The 18,329-nt window shown below is 38.8% G+C and overlaps 1 protein-coding gene across 1 annotated transcript; it reads left to right on the top strand.

The window, feature by feature from the left end:
• Positions 1-110: 110 nt before the first annotated feature.
• LOC113073714 (cAMP-dependent protein kinase type II-alpha regulatory subunit-like) lies at positions 111-18,326 on the top strand (the record flags this gene model as incomplete). Its single annotated transcript, XM_026246502.1, has 5 exons — positions 111-613; positions 12,868-12,903; positions 14,033-14,172; positions 18,035-18,141; positions 18,209-18,326. Coding segments are annotated over exons 1-5 (720 nt in total), but the record flags the coding sequence as incomplete, so codon positions are not given.
• Positions 18,327-18,329: the final 3 nt, after the last annotated feature.

The raw sequence follows: 18,329 nt of genomic DNA, 5'->3' as shown, positions 1-18,329 counted from the left end.
GAGTCGATGAGTTTTCCCTTCACTGTCCTCTACTCACCTCAGTTTAATTAAAGCTCGAGTCGCTTCTCAATGACTCATTTATGTTTAATACAATCTTTTGAGAAGAATATGTTGATTCAATCTGCAGAATAAAAGAAAGATAAAAGCTGTGATCTGCGTCCTGTGGTCATGATATTTTTGAGGACAGTCAATATTTTCCACAGTCGATCTGTCACGAGTCGATGGCTGTGGCCGGCGGTGGAGACTGAGAGTGGTTCTGGAGCTGGGACTGTGTGTGAGTGTTAGTCAGTCAGGATGAGCGTGGAGGTTCCTGCGGGTCTGAGCGAGCTGCTGAAGAGCTACACGCTGGAGGTGCTGAAGCGGAGGCCGGCGGACCTGCTGGAGTTCTCCGTGCAGTACTTCACCTGTCTGAGGGAGCAGCGCAGCTCCAGCCGTCTCAGCCGCTCTCCGGTGACCCGCGGCGTGGCCTTCGACCAGGACTCCGCTCCCACCGACTCCAGCGAGGACGAGGAGGAAGAGCAAAGACACGAGGAGGAGGAGGAAAGACACCAAGAAGATGAAGATGAGGAGGAGGAGGAGGAGGATGACTTCCCAGATGACTTTACATTCAAAGGTGGGCACAGAACTCCCGGGTTTTATCATCTGTTAGTTATGAGCTGATTAATGATCTGTCTCTTTTCTATCCATCTGTCTATTTATCTATCTTTCTGTCCATCTATTGTCTATCTATTGTCTATCTGTCTGTCTATCTGTTTTCTATGCATCTGTCTGTCTATCTATCGTCTATTTTCTATCTTTCTATTGTCTGTCTGTCTATCTGTCTATCCATCTATTGTCTGTCTGTCTATATGTCTGTATCTATCTATATATTGTCTATCTGTCTATTTTCTGTCTATCTGTCTATTTTCTATCCGTCTATCTATCTATCTATCTGTCTGTCTGTCTATTGTCTGTCTATCTGTTTTCTATGCATCTGTCTGTCTATCTGTCTATCCATCTATTGTCTGTCTGTCTATTTTCTATCCGTCTGCCTGCCTGTTGTCTATCTGTCTGTCTATTGTTTGTCTGTCTATTTTCTATCCATCTCTGTCTATCTATCTGTCTATCTGTTTATCTTTCTATCTATCCATCTGTCTGTCTGTCTGTCTGTCTATCTGCTTATCTGCTTATCTTTCTGTCTGTCTATATTCAATCCGCCTGTCTGTCTATATGTCTGTATCTATATATTTTCTATCCGTCTGTCTGTCTATTGTCTATTTTCTATCTATCTGTCTGTCTATCTGTCTGTCTGTCTGTCTATCTGTCTGTCTGTCTGTTTATCTTTGTCTGTCTGTCTGTTGTCTATCTGTCTATTTTCTATCTATCTATCTATTGTCTGTCTGTCTATCTGTCTGTTTATCCATCTTCCTGTCTGTCTGTCTATTGTTTGTCTGTCTATCTGTCTGTCTGTCTATTTTCTATCTATCTATCTATCTATCTGTATATTGTCTATATGTCTGTCTATTTTCTGTCTATCTTTCCATCTATGTTCTATCTATCTATCTGTCTGTCTGTCCGTCTATTGTCTATCTATTGTCTATCTGTCTGTCTACCTGTTTTCTATCTATCTATCTGTTTTCTATCTATCTATCTGTCTGTCTGTCTTTCTATTTATCTATCTATCTGTCCGTCTATTGTCTATCTATCTGTCTGTCTGTCTATTTTCTACCCATCTGTCTGTCTATCTATTGTCTATTTTCTATCTATCTGTCTGTCTGTCTGTCTGTCTATTGTCTGTGTCTATTTTCTATCCATCTATCTGTCTATTGTCTGTCTGTCTGTCTATTTTCTATATGTCTGTTTATCTGTTTATCTTTCTGTCTGTCTGTCTATTGTCTGTCTGTCTATTTTCTGTCTGTCTGTTGTCTATCTGTATTTTCTATCTATCTATTGTCTGTCTGTCTGTCTATCTGTCTGTTTATCTATCTTACTATATGTCTGTCTGTCTCTGTCTGTCTGTCTATCTATTGTCTGTCTGTCTATCTATCTATCTATCTATCTATCTATTGTCTGTCTGTCTATTTTCTGTCTATCCGTCTGTCTATCTGTCTGTCTATTTTCTATCTATTTATCTATCTATCTATCTATCTATCTATTATCTGTCTGTCTGTGTATTTTCTGTCTGTCTATCTATCCATCTGTCTATCTGTCTGTCTGTCTATTTTCTATCTATCTATCTATTGTCTGTCTGTCTGTCTGTCTATTTTCTGTCTATCTATTGTCTGTCTGTCTGTCTGTCTATTTTCTATCGGTCTGTCTGTCTATCTATCTATCTATCTATCTATCTATCTATTGTCTGTCTGTCTGTCTATTCGTCTGTCTGTCTGTTGTCCATCTGTCTGTCTATTGTCTATCTGTCTGTCTGTCTATTGTCTCTCTATCTGTTTTTCTATGCATCTGTCTGTCTATCTGTCTATTTTCTATCTTTCTATTGTCTGTCTGTCTATCTGACTGTTTATCCATCTATTGTCTGTCTGTCTATTTTTCTGTCTATTTTCAATCCATCTGTCTGTCTATATGTCTGTATCTATATATTTTCTATCCGTCTGTCTGTCTATTTTCTATCTGTGTGTCTATCTGTCTGTCTGTCTATCTGTCTATTGTCTGTCTGTCTATTTTCTATCCATCTATCTATCTGTTTGTCTGTCTGTCTGTCTATTTTCTATCCGTCTATCTATCTGTCTGTCTGTCTGTCTGTCTGGCTATTGTCTGTCTGTATATTTGTCTGTCCATCTATCTGTTTGTCTGTCTGTCTGTCTATTTTCTATCTGTCTGTCTGTCTGTCTATCTGTCTATTTTCTATCCGTCTGTCTGTCTATCTATTTGTCTGCCTGTTTATCTTTGTCTGTCTGTCTGTTGTCTGTCTATTTTCTGTCTGTCTGTTGTCTATCTGTCTATTTTCTGTCTGTCTATCTGTTTATCTTTCTGTCTGTCTATATTCTATCCGTCTATCTATCTGTCTGTCTGTCTGTCTGTCTGTCTGTCTATTGTCTGTCTGTCTATTTTCTATATGTCTGTCTGTCTGTTTATCTTTGTCTGTCTGTCTGTTGTCTATCTGTCTATTTTCTGTCTGTCTATCTGTTTATCTTTCTGTCTGTCTGTCTGTCCTATTGTCTGTCTGTCTATTTTCTGTCTGTCTGTTGTCTATCTGTATTTTCTATCTATCTATTGTCTGTCTGTCTATCTGTCTGTTTATCCATCTTACTATCTGTCTGTCTGTCTCTGTCTGTCTGTCTATTGTCTGTCTGTCTATTTTCTATCCATCTGTCTATCTGTCTGTCTATTTTCTATCTATCTATCTATTGTCTGTCTGTCTGTCTGTCTATTTTCTGTCTATCTATCCGTCTGTCTGTCGGTCTATTTTCTATCTATCTATCTATCTATTTTCTGTCTGTCTGTCTGTCTATTTTCTCTCTGTCTATCTATCTGTCTGTCTATTGTCTGTCTGTCTATCTATCTGTCTGTCTATTGTCTGTCTGTCTATTTTCTATCCGTCTGTCTGTCTGTTTATTATCTATCTATCTATCTATTGTCTGTCTGTTTATCCATCTTACTATCTGTCTGTCTCTGTCTGTCTGTCTATCTGTCTATTGTCTGTCTGTCTATTTTCTATCCGTATGTCTATCTGTCTGTCTGTCTATTTTCTATCTATCTATCTATTGTCTGTCTGTCTGTCTGTCTATTTTCTGTCCGTCTATTTATCCGTCTGTCTATCTGTCTGTCTGTCTATTTTCTTTCTATCTATCTATCTATCTATGTATCTATCTATCTGTGGCGAGGGGGGCGTGGTTTAGCGGAATCCGCAACGGGAGAGAGACGGAGGGAGCAGAGCGAGGCGTAAGTAGGTCAAATGCAATTAACGAACACGTGTGTTTGATTGCAGTAATTGGCGTGGAGAGACCGGATATAAGCCGAGTCACCGCAGAGAGAAGGAGAGAGAGACACGCTGGGACCTCGTTCTGCACTAGGGAAGCTACAACAGTGCTTTAAAGTTATTGAAGTTATTGACCGTGTTTAAGCAATCGTTTGCTGTCTACGCCCAGAGGGCATCGTGTTTTTCTTATTTTGTATTACTGAATAAACGAGTGTCCCAGCAACAAGCCGACCCCTGCCTTCTTCCTTCCTATTGAGACTGTGTTGAACCTTGTTACACAATCTATCTATCTATCTATCTATCTATTGTCTGTCTGTCTGTCTGTCTGTCTATTTTCTGTCTATCTATTGTCTGTCTGTCTGTCTGTTTATTTTCTGTCTGTTTATCTGTCTGTCTATTTTCTATCCGTCTGTCTATCTGTCTGTCTGTCTATTTTCTATCTATCTATCTATCTATATATATATCTATCTATCTATCTATCTATTGTCTGTCTGTATTTTCTGTCTATCTATTGTCTGTCTGTTTTCAATTCAATTCAAGTTTATTTGTATAGCGCTTTTTACAAAACAAATCGTTTACAAAGCAACTTTACAGAAAAGTATGTTTCTACAATATTTAGTAGTAGCTAGTAGTTTGTGCACAATTAAGTTACTATATGATGCAGTTATGATTACATTTAGCAATAATTGTTAGTTCTGTTTGTTGATTCAGGGTTAGCATCCTCTGAGGTCCTCTGAGGGGTCAGCATCATCTCTTCTCAGGTGTTCTGGATCCAGACTGGAGCTTGTGTAAATCCTAGTTACCACGGGATGTGAATCCCGTGGCAAAACATAGAAACAAAATACAGACATCATTAGCATAGCTGCTGATCCAACAAAGTAAAATGAGTTTAACCCAAGCTAATGAATAAAAATGCACCTTTGATCAGATGCAACTACACTCACAATTAAAAAGATACATTATTCGAATGCTTGGCGAAAGAGAAAGAGAGAGAGAGTGTTTTTAATCTAGATTTAAACCGAGAGAGTGTGTCTGAACCCCGAACATTATCAGGAAGGCTATTCCAGAGTTTGGGAGCCAAATGTGAAAAAGCTCTACCTCCTTTAGTGGACTTTGCTATCCTAGGAACGACCAAAAGTCCAGCGTTTTGTGACCTTAGGGAGCGTGATGGGTTGTAGCGTGGTAGAAGGCTAGTTAGGTACGCAGGAGCTAAACCATTTAGGGCCTTATAGGTAAGTAATGATAATTTGTAAATGATACGGAACTTAATAGGTAGCCAGCGCAGAGACTGTAAAATTGGGGTAATATGATCATATTTTCTTGACCTGGTAAGGACTCTAGCTGCTGCATTTTGGACGACCTGTAGCTTGTTTATTGAAGAAGCAGGACAACCACCTAGAAGTGCATTACAATAGTCCAGTCTAGAGGTCATGAATGCATGAACTAGCTTTTCTGCATCAGAAACAGATAACATGTTTCGTAGCTTGGCAATGTTTCTAAGATGGAAGAATGCAGTTTTTGTAACATTGGAAATATGATTTTCAAAAGACAAATTGCTGTCTAATATAACACCCAGATTTCTGACTGTAGAGGAAGTAACAGTACATCCGTCTAGTTGCAGATTGTAATCTACAAGATTTTGTGTAGTGTTTTTTGGTCCAATAATTAATATCTCTGTCTTATCCGAATTTAATTGGAGAAAATTCTTTGTCATCCAATCTTTTACATTTTTAACACACTCTGTTAGCTTAGATAATTGGGAGGTTTCATCTGGTCATCTGAGATATATAGCTGAGTATCATCAGCATAACAGTGGAAGCTAATTCCGTATTTTCTAATAATATTACCAAGGGGCAACATGTATATTGAAAATAGAAGGGGACCTAGGATGCATCCTTGTGGCACTCCATATTTTACTGATGATAATTGAGATGACTCCCCATTTAAGTAAACAAAATGTTAGCGATCGGACAGGTAGGATCTAAACCATCTTAGAGCCTGCCCTTGAATACCTGTATAGTTTTGTAATCGATCTATGAGTATGTCATGGTCTATGGTGTCGAACGCAGCACTAAGATCAAGTAAGACTAGAAATGAGATGCAGCCTTGGTCTGACGCAAGGAGCAGGTCATTTGTAATTTTAACAAGTGCAGTTTCTGTGCTATGGTGGGGCCTAAAACCTGACTCAAATTCTTCATACAGATCATTTTTATGCAGGAAAGTGCTCAATTGAGCAGACACAACTTTTTCTAAAATTTTAGACATAAATGAAAGATTTGAAATAGGCCTATAATTTGCCAGTACACTAGGATCTAGTTTTGGTTTCTTAATAAGAGGCTTGATAACCGCCAGCTAGAATGGTTTTGGGACGTGTCCTAAAGATAACGACGAGTTTATGATATTGAGAAGCGGTTCTTCGGCTACAGGTAACAGCTCTTTCAGTAATTTAGTGGGTACAGGATCTAATAAACATGTTGTTGGTTTAGATACAGTGATAAGTTTATTTAGCTCTTCCTGTCCTATATTTGTAAAGCACTGAAGTTTATCTTTGGGTGCGATGGATGAAACTGAAGTGTTAGATGCTGTAGAATCTACATTCGCTATTGTATTTCTAATGTTATCTATTTTATCAGTGAAGAAATTCATAAAGTCATTACTATTAAACGTTGGTGGAATATTTGAATCAGGTGGCGTCTGGTAATTTGTTAACTTAGCCACTGTGCTAAATAAAAACCTTGGATTGTTTTGGTTATTTTCAATGAGTTTGTGTATATGCTCTGCCCTAGCAGTTTTTAGAGACTGTCTATAGCTGGACATACTGTTTTTCCATGCAATTCTAAAAACTTCTAAGTTAGTTTTTCTCCATTTGATCGGGGCAACAGCTTCTAATGTTTTAGAGAAAATAGTGCCCATGTTGTCAGTAATTTCGTCTAATTCATGTGTATTTTTGGGTACAAATAGCAGTTGAGATAGATCAGGCAGGTTATTTGCGAATCTTTCTTTGGTGGCTGGAACAATAGTTCTGCCCAGACGGCATTGCTGCGACATATAGTTAATATCAGTTATACGCAGCATGCACGATACAAGGAAATGGTCTGTAACATCATCACTTTGAGGTACAATATCTATAGCAGTAATATCGATTCCATGCGATATAATTAAATCTAGTGTATGATTAAAACGATGAGTGGGCCCGGTGACATTTTGCTTGACTCCAAAGGAGTTTATTAGGTCAGTAAACGCAAGTCCTAATGTATCATTTGCATTATCAACATGAATATTAAAATCTCCCATGATTAGCGCCTTATCAACTGTAACTAGAAGGTCTGAGAGGAAATCTGCAAATTCTTTTAGGAATTCTGTATACGGCCCTGGTGGTCTATACACAGTAGCCAGAGCAAGAGATACATTAGATTTCTTTTGCATGTCTAACAGTGTAACATTTAGCAGAAGTATTTCAAAAGAGTTAAACCTGTATCCTGTTTTCTGGGTAACATTGAGAATATCACTATATATTGTTGACCAGTCTGACGGGGCTCATGCTTATAACAGTAGTTTGGTGGAGTAGACTCATTTAGACCAAAATAATCATTTGGTTTTAGCCAGATTTCAGTCAAGCAGAGTAAATCAAAACTATTATCTGTGATCATTTCATTTACAATAACTGCTTTTGGTGTGAGTGATCTAACAAAACTCATCATAATAGTTATCTGAGAATTGTCTTACTAGTCACATGGAGCGAAGTGTCCTGGAGATGTTGTCAGAGAGAAGCTCTGCTCCGACTCTGCTGGGGTGTAATCCATCAGCGCGAAACAGTCTAGGACGCTCCCAGAAAAGATTCCAGTTATTAACAAATAGCAGTTTCTGTTCTTTACACCATGACAACAACCATTTATTTAAACCAAAAAGTCTACTGTATGGAAGCATATGGGTAGCATTATTCAATTTGGGATGTAATATGCAAAATGACAATGCAATATGTAAAATGGCAATGCATTTCTGTTTTTACATTTACATTTTCCAATACATTTGTGCAACGTTTGGTGCAAAATGAAAATGAAAATTAAATTACATAATTTTCATTTGCCATTTCCTACACCAGTTTTAATATGTAAAATGAATATTAATTTTAACGCTTTATAAGTTGCAAAATTAAAATTAAAATGTATTACAGAAATGATTAGATATGTCTAACATGTTCAAGCAAAAACTGTGGCAAAATGATCATTTAAATGCTATTTTTCTTAAATGCATTAACACTCACAGTCAAGACACTTACGATTACATTTTCATTCAATGTCCCGCAATGAATGTAGCAAAATTCAATGTGCACATTAAAAATGCATTTCGAGCCGATCACATCTCCGCCCCCTCCCGCCCTGTCAATCACTGCGTGAACAAGGTGGGGCTTACAGAAGGTCAGAGACTCAAATATCAAGAAGAGGATACAAGTGAGAAAACATATACAAGACAGATGGTCCGTGTACGTTTTGATCATTTCGGTTTATGGCTTCAATATTTCATTCACACTTGTGGGCGTAGCTGAAACGCTGCTTTCATCTGATTGGTCGAATCGCTCCGCCTTCAGCTCGGTCTTTTTATTCTTTCAGGCAGAATAAGAGTCAGTGCGAGTGAAGCACTGTAATGTCTGAAACCACCGCTCACTGTTAATTAGCATAATATTTGAATCAGTTGTAGCTGGGCACATACTTTGTGCTGTCGAGACCTGCAAATTATTTCTAGGTTGTAGTATATGAATATTGTCCCACTGATAAATACAGTGCAAATAGTTCTCTCTCTTTGGATAAAAGTGAAGTGGAAATAAAAATCAATAATAGACTGAACAGTTCCATTTCTGTAACATTTACCACTCTCATCTTTTAAGTCATAAGTGTGTGTGTGAAATTAATAAATAATTGTAAAAATGAATATAGTTAAATTTCTAAATAAAAATAGTAAAATTGGCTCTATGCTGCTCAGTGCTCCTGTAGCCTACCCCAGAGCGCCCTCTCGCGGCTGTAGACGGTAATGTTTTCTCTTGGTCCTGAATAAATGTGACTTATAGTCCAGAGCAATTTATATATGTTTTTTTCCTCGTCATGACGTATTTTTGGACTGATGCAACTTATACCGAAAAATACAGTTAACATTATTATTATTATTTATTATGAGAGTAATTGACACAGACTAGAACTTAAATGTTTCACCCAATTCAGCTCATATCTTTAGACTCGTCCAAATTGTGTTGCTTGTATAACTGGCCAGACTTACCTTCCCAAAAAATCCTATTTAATTTTAGTTCATAAATTTAACTATATTTATCTATATTTAACTATATTCTGTTATCCAAGGAGACAGAATTATTTGCACTGTATTTATTAGTGGGACAAATTAATATTCATACAATAATTTAATGGGGTCTCTTGCAGGTCTCAGCAGCACAAATTATGTGCCCAGCTACATCTGATTCAAATATTATGCTAATTAACAGTGAGTTGTGGTTTCAGAAATTTCAGTGCTTCACTCGCACTGACTCTTATTCTGCCTGAAAGAATAAAAAGACCAAGCTGAAAGCGGAGAGATTCGACCAATCAAATGAAAGCAGCGTTTCAGCTCCGCCCACAAGTGCGAATGAAATATTGAAACCATAAACCGAAATCATCAAAATGTTCACGGGCCAACTATCTTGTCCATTTTCTCTCACTTGAGTTTCTTGACCTTCTGTAAGCCCCGCCTTGTTCACGCAGTGATTGACGTGGCGCGAGGGCGGAGATGTGATCGGCTCGAAATGCATTTTCAATGTGCACATTGAATTTTGCTACATTCATTGCGGGACATTGAATGAAAATGCAATCGTAAGTGTCTTGACTGTGAGTGTTAATGCATTTAAGAAAAATAGCATTTAAATGATCATTTTGCCACAGTTTTTGCTTGAACATGTTAGGCATATCTAATCATTTCTGTAATACATTTTCATTTTCATTTTGCAACTTATAAAGCGTTAAAATTAATATTCATTTTACATATTAAAACTGGTGTAGGAAATGGCAAATGAAAATTATGTAATTTCATTTTCATTTTCATTTTGCACCAAACGTTGCACAAATGTATTAGAAAATGTAAATGTAAATACAGAAATGCATTGCCATTTTACATATTGCATTGTCATTTTGCATATTACATCCCAAATTAAATAATGCTACCCATATGCTTCCATACTACTGAACCTTTCGTGTCCTCGTCGATACGTGGGCAGTGGTCCTGACACGACGATCGTCGCCGCGGGCGTCGTGCTGCGAACCGTCTCGATCAGGCTGCTGAAGTCCCTCTTCAGCGTCTCCGTCTGCCGCAGCGTGGTGTCGTTAACTCCGGCGTGAAGCACGACCGCTCTGGGGCTCTCGACGGCCTTCAGGATCGCGGGTATCTGCGCAGAAACATCGAGAACACGAGCACCAGGCAAACAATGAGTGTGCACTTTACCTTCGGCTAACGTAACACTTACGTGTCGGACGATGGAGTCTCCGATGATCACAGCGTCGCGTCCAGTCTCGCGGAGGGGAGCGAAGCGGTTCTGGATGGAGATCTCGAAGGCAGGAGGGGGAGAAGTAGTCGCCCGGGACCCGGCTCGCGTCCTCCGCTGTGGATGCACCCAGGGTCCGTGGTGTCCCGGCGTCGCAGTGAAGGACATCTGGGAAGATCGCGTCCTGGGTGCCCCGGGCCTGCGCAGAGAAACACACGGAGTAGACGTGGTGGGACTGTTAACAGCACGCTCTATACTTACCCCGGACTTGTGAGCGTCAGCCCGGGGTGATTCCAGCGCGGCTCTCCGCTCTCTCAGCTGGGCCTGCCTCTGTTCCAGGTCGCGAATCTGCTTCCCCACGGCCTCGAGCTCGAGCTGCACAGAGTGGAGACATTCATCCGCCATTAAAGCAAGTAACAGTGAGTACAGCAGTGGTAATGTGTGCGAATAGAGTATTAGCAATTCAACCACGCTTGCTGATGCTAACGGGCTAAAAGCTAATAGCGGATCCGGGAGATCAAAATAAAACTAGTGTTAGCGACGCGCTCTGATTATTTTTGTTGTAGAATACAATAGAGGATATATTCACATGTTATATAAACGGAAACGATGATGTATAAAATAGATTTTTAAGTTAAAAATAGTCAATGAAAAGAATACAGTGACGGAGCTCAAACGCAGCACAGCCATCAACCAGTTAATAATAATTCAACCAATTAATAATAAAGAATGTCTGTCTATTTTCTGTGTCTATCTATCTGTCTGTCTGTCTGTCTGTCTGTCTATTTTCTATCTGTCTGTCTGTCTGTCTGTTTATCTTTATGTCTGTCTGTCTATTGTCTGTCTATTTTCTGTCTGTTTATCTTTCTGTCTATCTGTCTAATGTCTGTCTGTCTATTTCTATCCGTACGTCTATCCGTACGTCTGTCTGTCTGTTGTCTATCTGTCTGTCTATTTTCTGTCTGTCTGTCTATTTTCAATCCGTCTGTCTGTCTATATGTCTGTATCTATCTTACTATCTATCTATTGTCTGCCTGTCTATTTTCTGTCTATCTGTCTGTCTATTTTCTGTCTGTCTATTGTCTATCTATCTATCTATCTGTCTGTTTTCTATCCATCTGTCTATTTATCTATCTGTCTGTCTATCTGTTTTCTATCTATCTATCTGTCTGTCTGTCTGTCTGTCTGTTTTTCTATTTATCTATCCGTCTATTGTCTATCTATCTCTCTGTCTGTCTATTTTCTATCTGTCTGTCTATCTATCTGTCTATCTATTGTCTATTTTCTATCTATCTGTCTGTCTATCTGGCTATTGTCTGTCTGTCTATTTTCTAGCCATCTATCTATCTGTCTGTCTGTCTGTCTGTCTGTCTATTTTCTATCCGTCTATCTGTCTATTGTCTATCTATCTATCTATCTATCTATCTATCTATCTATCTATCTGTCTGTTTTCTATCCATCTGTCTATATATCTGTCTGTCTGTCTGTTTTCTATTCATCTATCTGTCCGTCTATTGTCTATCTATCTCTCTGTCTGTCTGTCTGTCTATTTTCTATCCATCTGTCTATCTGTCTGTTTATCCATCTATCTATCTATCTATCTATCTATCTATCTATCTATCTATCTATCTGTCTTTCTGTCTCTATCCGTCTGTCTGTTTATCTGTCTGTCTGTCTATTTTCTATCCGTCTGTCTATCTGTCTGTCTGTCTATTTTCTATCTGTCTGTCTGTCTATCTATTTGTCTGCCTGTTTATCTTTGTCTGTCTGTCTGTTGTCTGTCTATTTTCTGTCTGTCTGCTTATCTGTCTGGCTGTCTTTCTGTGTATTGTCTATCCGTTTTTTTGTCTTTCCGTCTGTCTGTCTGTTGTCTATCTGTCTATCGGTTTATCTTTCTGTCTGTCTGTCTGTTTTCTGTCTGTCTGTCTATCTGTTTATCTTTCTGTCTATTTTCTATCCATCTATCTATCTATCTGTCTGTCTGTCTGTCTCTCTGTCTATTTTCTATCTATCTATCTATCTATCTATCTATCTATCTATCTATCTATCTATCTATCCATCTATCCATCTATCTAGCCATCCAATCTATCTATCTTTCTATCCATCCGTCTGTCCGTCCGTCCATCTGTCTATTGTCTGTCTATTTTCTATCTTTCTGTCTATCTGTCTATTTTCTATCCGTCTGTCTGTCTGTCTTTCTATTTTCTGTCTATCTATCTATTGTCTGTCTATCGTTCTGTCTCTCTGTCTGTCTGTCTGTCTTTCTATCTTTCTGTCTATTTTCTATCTGTCTATGTGTCTGTGTATCTGTCTATTGTCTCTGTCTATATGTCTGTATCTATCTATTGTCTATCTTTCTGTCTATTGATCTATCCATCCATCCATTCATCCATCTATCTATTGTCTATCTTTCTGTATTTATCTCAATCTATAGGTCCTCCACCCAGTAAATGCAACAGACGTGTATCAGGTAAAGTGTTTTGTCTGAATATTATTTTAGTTTTTATTAATATTTAAAGGGGGGGGTGAAATGCTACAGACTTCACTGATCAGAGCGAGAGCGGCGCCAAATGTCACAAAAGAAGTGTGTTTTTGGTTGCCAGGGCAAGACAACCCTGCACAGATTACCAAAAGAGAAACAGCATTAAGGGACCAGTGGATGGAGTTTATTTTTACAGAGCATCAACGGAGTTGTGCAAGTGTTTTTGTTTGTTCCCTGCATTTCGAAGATGCTTGTTTTACAAACAAGGCCCAGTTTGACGACGGATTTGCACATCGTTTATTTCTTAAGGATGATGCAATCCCAACGAAAAAGGGTCACGATCGTGTGTTGGAACCTCAGGCGGTGAGTAAAACTGCTTCAAATATCTCTGCCTCCTTGTTAGTGCTTCCGCTCCCTCGGAGACCCGGGTTCGAGCCCCGCTCGGAGCGAGTCCGTTGCTGCTGCTGCTCTCATTCAGTTTCAGCCTCTGGATCTGATTCTGGATCATAAATATACGCTGAATCTGACTGTTAGCCATGGTTTGTTTTGGATGATGTTTTTTTTCCTCACGGTAATGTCACAGCTTCCAAACGCTCTCAACGCAAAAGCCTACTGGCGCTCGTGATTCTTTAGCTCCGCCCACACGTCACGCCTCCAGCCGATCGTGTTTTTCCGGGAAAAATCGGTACAGACTATCTTTCTCTTATGAATATAATAAAACTAAAGACTTTTTGGAGTTATGAAGGATGCAGTACTGCTCTATAGGTACTCAAGATTAACAGGAGATTGAGTGAAAACCAGCATTTCACCCCCCCCCCCCCCCCAATAGTTTAATTGTATAATTTGTTTTTATTTTAGGATTTCATTTTAATTTTATTAACATCTTTAATAATTTAGTTGATTATATATTTTTTATTCATTTTTAGAAAGTATGTCAAAGTTTTTATTTCAGTTTTAGTTATTTTAGTACATCAAGTTAATCTAAATTAAAATGAGGAATGTTGCTTCGGAATGTAAATGAATGTAAGTGTTTTTTTGGTTTTAGTTACTGATTCTCTCGGCTGCCTTCTGTTGTTTGTGTTTCCTGTAATGTGAGTGTGAGTGTGTGTTCCTCCAGTGTGTGCGGAGCCGTATAACCCTGATGAAGATGAAGACGAAGGTAGCGAGTCGAGGGTCGTTCACCCCAAAACTAATGAGCAGCGTCAGCGTCTACAGGAGGCCTGCAAGGACATACTGCTGTTTAAAACCCTCGAGCAGGTTCATATAGACGTGTGTGTGTGTGTGTGTGTGTGTGTGTGTGTGTGTGTGTGTGAGTGAGTGTGTGTCTGACTCTGTGTGTGTCTGTGTCTGTCTGTTCAATATTCAATGTTTACTTACAGTGCTGTACAAGAGACAAAAAACTAATTTTGACAGTTTCATTTATTTGTTAATCAAATTTCAGTGGACTATCACAAACTTTACCTAAGTTTTTTTAATTGATGTGTCCGGAAAGGGGATAGTACACCCAACTCCATTTTAGATGTATCAACAGAATCAGGAGGGCTGATTAAAATCAGTTCGGGTTTTGATTGATTTAAACATAGCATATTAGCAGACATCCATACCTTAATCTCACCAAGACATTCCACCAACCTTTCTACAGCGATAGAAGCAGTTGGCTTCAGAGGGAGATACATAAAAGTGAAATGACACCCCAAATTTACTCAAGGTGTGACCTAACAGGAGCATATAAAGTGAAAAAGAAGACTGGTGCTAGAATAGATCCTTGTGGAATACCACAAGATAAAGGTGCTGATGTTGACATACCTTCACCCATTTGAAGAGAGTAACTTCTGTCTTCAAAATAAGACTTAATCCAATTAAAGGCATAACTTCGAATACAGACTTCGTTTCTAACTGTGAGATCAAAATCTGATGGTTGGCTGTATCAAACACCACTGTAAGACCTAAAAGCAAATGTAGAGTCATATCACCAAAATCAGTTCCCATCATGCACTGCACTTGTCTCATTATTAATAATGATAAAATGCAATCCATCAAAACATTTTTAAATTTCACTTCGGTTGCCATAAAAATATAGTTAAAAACTCTCAGTAAAGCAGAATCTGCAGTATGATGTTTTTTTTAAATCCCCACTGAAAGACTTCACCGATAGCATTATCAACAACTGATGCACACTACAACATCTCCATAAAAGACACATTAAACTCCATATGTGTCCTAGGCGTTAGTGGATGAAACCATCTTTTAGCCGAGCAAAATTTACTTGTTTGGTAAGGAACAGAAACTGTAAATAAGATCAGATTGTGATCAGATACTATAAAATCCTCAATTATAATGTCCCTGACAACTTTGCATGCTTTTTTTGTGTTTTTAGTGCTTTAAAATGAAGAGAATCTTCCGGACTATATGTATATATATATATATATATATATACAGTTTTGTTCAAAATAATAGCAGTCCAATGTGACTAACCAGAATAATCAAGGTTTTTAGTATATTTTTAATTGCTACGTGGCAAACAAGTTACCAGTAGGTTCAGTAGATTGTCAGAAAACAAACAAGACCCAGCATTCATGATATGCACGCTCTTAAGGCTGTGCAATTGGGCAATTAGTTGAAAGGGGTGTGTTCAAAAAAATAGCAGTGTCTACCTTTGACTGTACAAACTCAAAACTATTTTGTACAAACATTTTTTTTTCCTGAGATTTAGCAATCCTGTGAATCACTAAACTAATATTTAGTTGTATGACCACAGTTTTTTAAAACTGCTTGACATCTGTGTGGCATGGAGTCAACCAACTTGTGGCACCTCTCAGCTGTTATTCCACTCCATGATTCTTTAACAACATTCCACAATTCATTCACATTTCTTGGTTTTGCTTCAGAAACAGCATTTTTGATATCACCCCACAAGTTCTCAATTGGATTAAGGTCTGGAGATTGGGCTGGCCACTCCATAACATTAATTTTGTTGGTTTGGAACCAAGACTTTGCCCGTTTACTAGTGTGTTTTGGGTCATTGTCTTGTTGAAACAACCATTTCAAGGGCATGTCCTCTTCAGCATAGGGCAACATGACCTCTTCAAGTATTTTAACATATGCAAACTGATCCATGATCCCTGGTATGCGATAAATAGGCCCAACACCATAGTAGGAGAAACATGCCCATATCATGATGCTTGCACCTCCATGCTTCACTGTCTTCACTGTGTACTGTGGCTTGAATTCAGAGTTTGGGGGTCGTCTCACAAACTGCCTGTGGCCCTTGGACCCAAAAAGAACAATTTTACTCTCATCAGTCCACAAAATGTTCCTCCATTTCTCTTTAGGCCAGTTGATGTGTTCTTTGGCAAATTGTAACCTCTTCTGCACATGCCTTTTTTTTAACAGAGGGACTTTGCGGGGGATTCTTGAAAATAGATTAGCTTCACACAGACGTCTTCTAACTGTCACAGTACTTACAGGTAACTCCAGACTGTCTTTGATCATCCTGGAGGTGATCATTGGCTGAGCCTTTGCCATTCTGGTTATTCTTCTATCCATTTTGATGGTTGTCTTCCGTTTTCTTCCACGTCTCTCTGGTTTTGCTCTCCATTTTAAGGCATTGGAGATCATTTTAGCTGAACAGCCTATCATTTTTTGCACCTCTTTATAGGTTTTCCCCTCTCTAATCAACTTTTTAATCAAAGTACGCTGTTCTTCTGAACAATGTCTTGAACGACCCATTTTCCTCAGCTTTCAAATGGATGTTCAACAAGTGTTGGCTTCATCCTTAAATAGGGGCCACCTGATTCACACCTGTTTCTTCACAAAATTGATGACCTCAGTGATTGAATGCCACACTGCTATTTTTTTGAACACACCCCTTTCAACTAATTCAACTAATTGCCCAATTGCACAGCCTTAAGAGCGTGCATATCATGAATGCTGGGTCTCATTTGTTTTCTGAGAATCTACTGAACCTACTGGTAACTTGTTTGCCACGTAGCAATAAAAAAATATACGAAAAACCTTGATTATTCTGGTTAGTCACATTGTACTGCTATTATTTTGAACAATACTGTATATATATATATATAATTTAAGTGGATCCAGAACTTTAAAACTCTTTTTTTTTTTTAATGATGAGGTTTAGGGGAAGACAGGCGTTATTAGGAGTGTTTCTGTGCAGGTGAAGGATGCTTCTGCAGAACTCCACATGCAGAGCTTCTAAAGGATGTTTGTTCCAGTCTTTACTCGCTGGAGTTACTCGCTGGACCCCAGATCTCGCTTCCATACAGGGCGATGGGCAGAATCACACTATCAAAGATCTTGGTCCAGATTCTGATGGGGATGTTTATTTTAAATAATTTCATTAAGCGTGCAGTGCCCTGCGGGCTTTTATAAGTAATGTTTTAATTGCCAATTTGACATTTCCAGTGGGAGTTAAAACCAGACCAAGATAAGTATATTGTAAAGTATGTTGAAGTGTGGTGTTGTTTAATGTGAATAGATGTTTATGTTCTAGATTTCTGGGCTTTTTCTGAAATATCATAATCTTAGTTTTTGGGATGTTGACGTCTAAGGCCCAATCCTGGCAGTATTTAGTTAAAATGTCGAGGTTGTTCTGGAGATCTTCCGGTGTTTTAGACAGAATTAGTAAGTCGTCTGCATACAGTAAGTATTTGACCTCTGTGTGGTGTAATTGTAAAAATATCTACTCTAGAGGGACTTGGCTGTTGTTATTGATTCTATTTGGAGTCTACCGGAAGTTAAGTTAGGTCCACAAAAGCGCTCGCGCATTAACGTTATGTTGTTGCCGTTGAAACCGTCTATAAGTCGCAGGACCAGCCAAACTATGAAAAAAAAGTGCGACTTACAGTTCGGAAAATATGGTACTCTGTCCTTTGCTGGCCAATTTTTCCTGCACATTTATTTTGGTTATACATGTTTTTAATTAAGTCATATATTTTACCCCCCCCCCCCCCATTTATGAGCGTGTGTAGTGTGTGAATATGGTCAGTGGTTCGATGTTTAGGGAGGAAGCCAATCTGAGATTTGCTGATGACATCGTTTTGCTTTAAGAGTTGATTAAAGAGTTGAACAGTGTTTAAGACTGACTCTCTGTCTGACTCAGGATCAGTTCGCTGAGGTGTTAGACAGCATGTTCGAGGTGCTGGTCAAACCCAACGAGTGCATCATCAATCAGGGAGACGATGGTGATAATTTCTACGTCATTGAGAGGTGAGAGTGAAGCGTGTGTTGTGCCTGAGGTGAGGAGCGGCTGATGAACGTCTGTCTCCGTCTGCAGGGGTGTGTTTGATATCCTGATTCAGAAGGACGGCGTGAGCCGCTGTGTGGGGTGCTATGATAATAAAGGCAGTTTTGGTGAGCTGGCCCTCATGTACAACACGCCGCGCGCCGCCAGCATC

Source organism: Carassius auratus, unplaced genomic scaffold (assembly GCF_003368295.1).
Source record: "Carassius auratus strain Wakin unplaced genomic scaffold, ASM336829v1 scaf_tig00012826, whole genome shotgun sequence".
Classification (NCBI taxonomy): Eukaryota; Metazoa; Chordata; class Actinopteri; order Cypriniformes; family Cyprinidae; genus Carassius; species Carassius auratus.
This window is presented reverse-complemented; position numbering and strand designations above follow the sequence as displayed.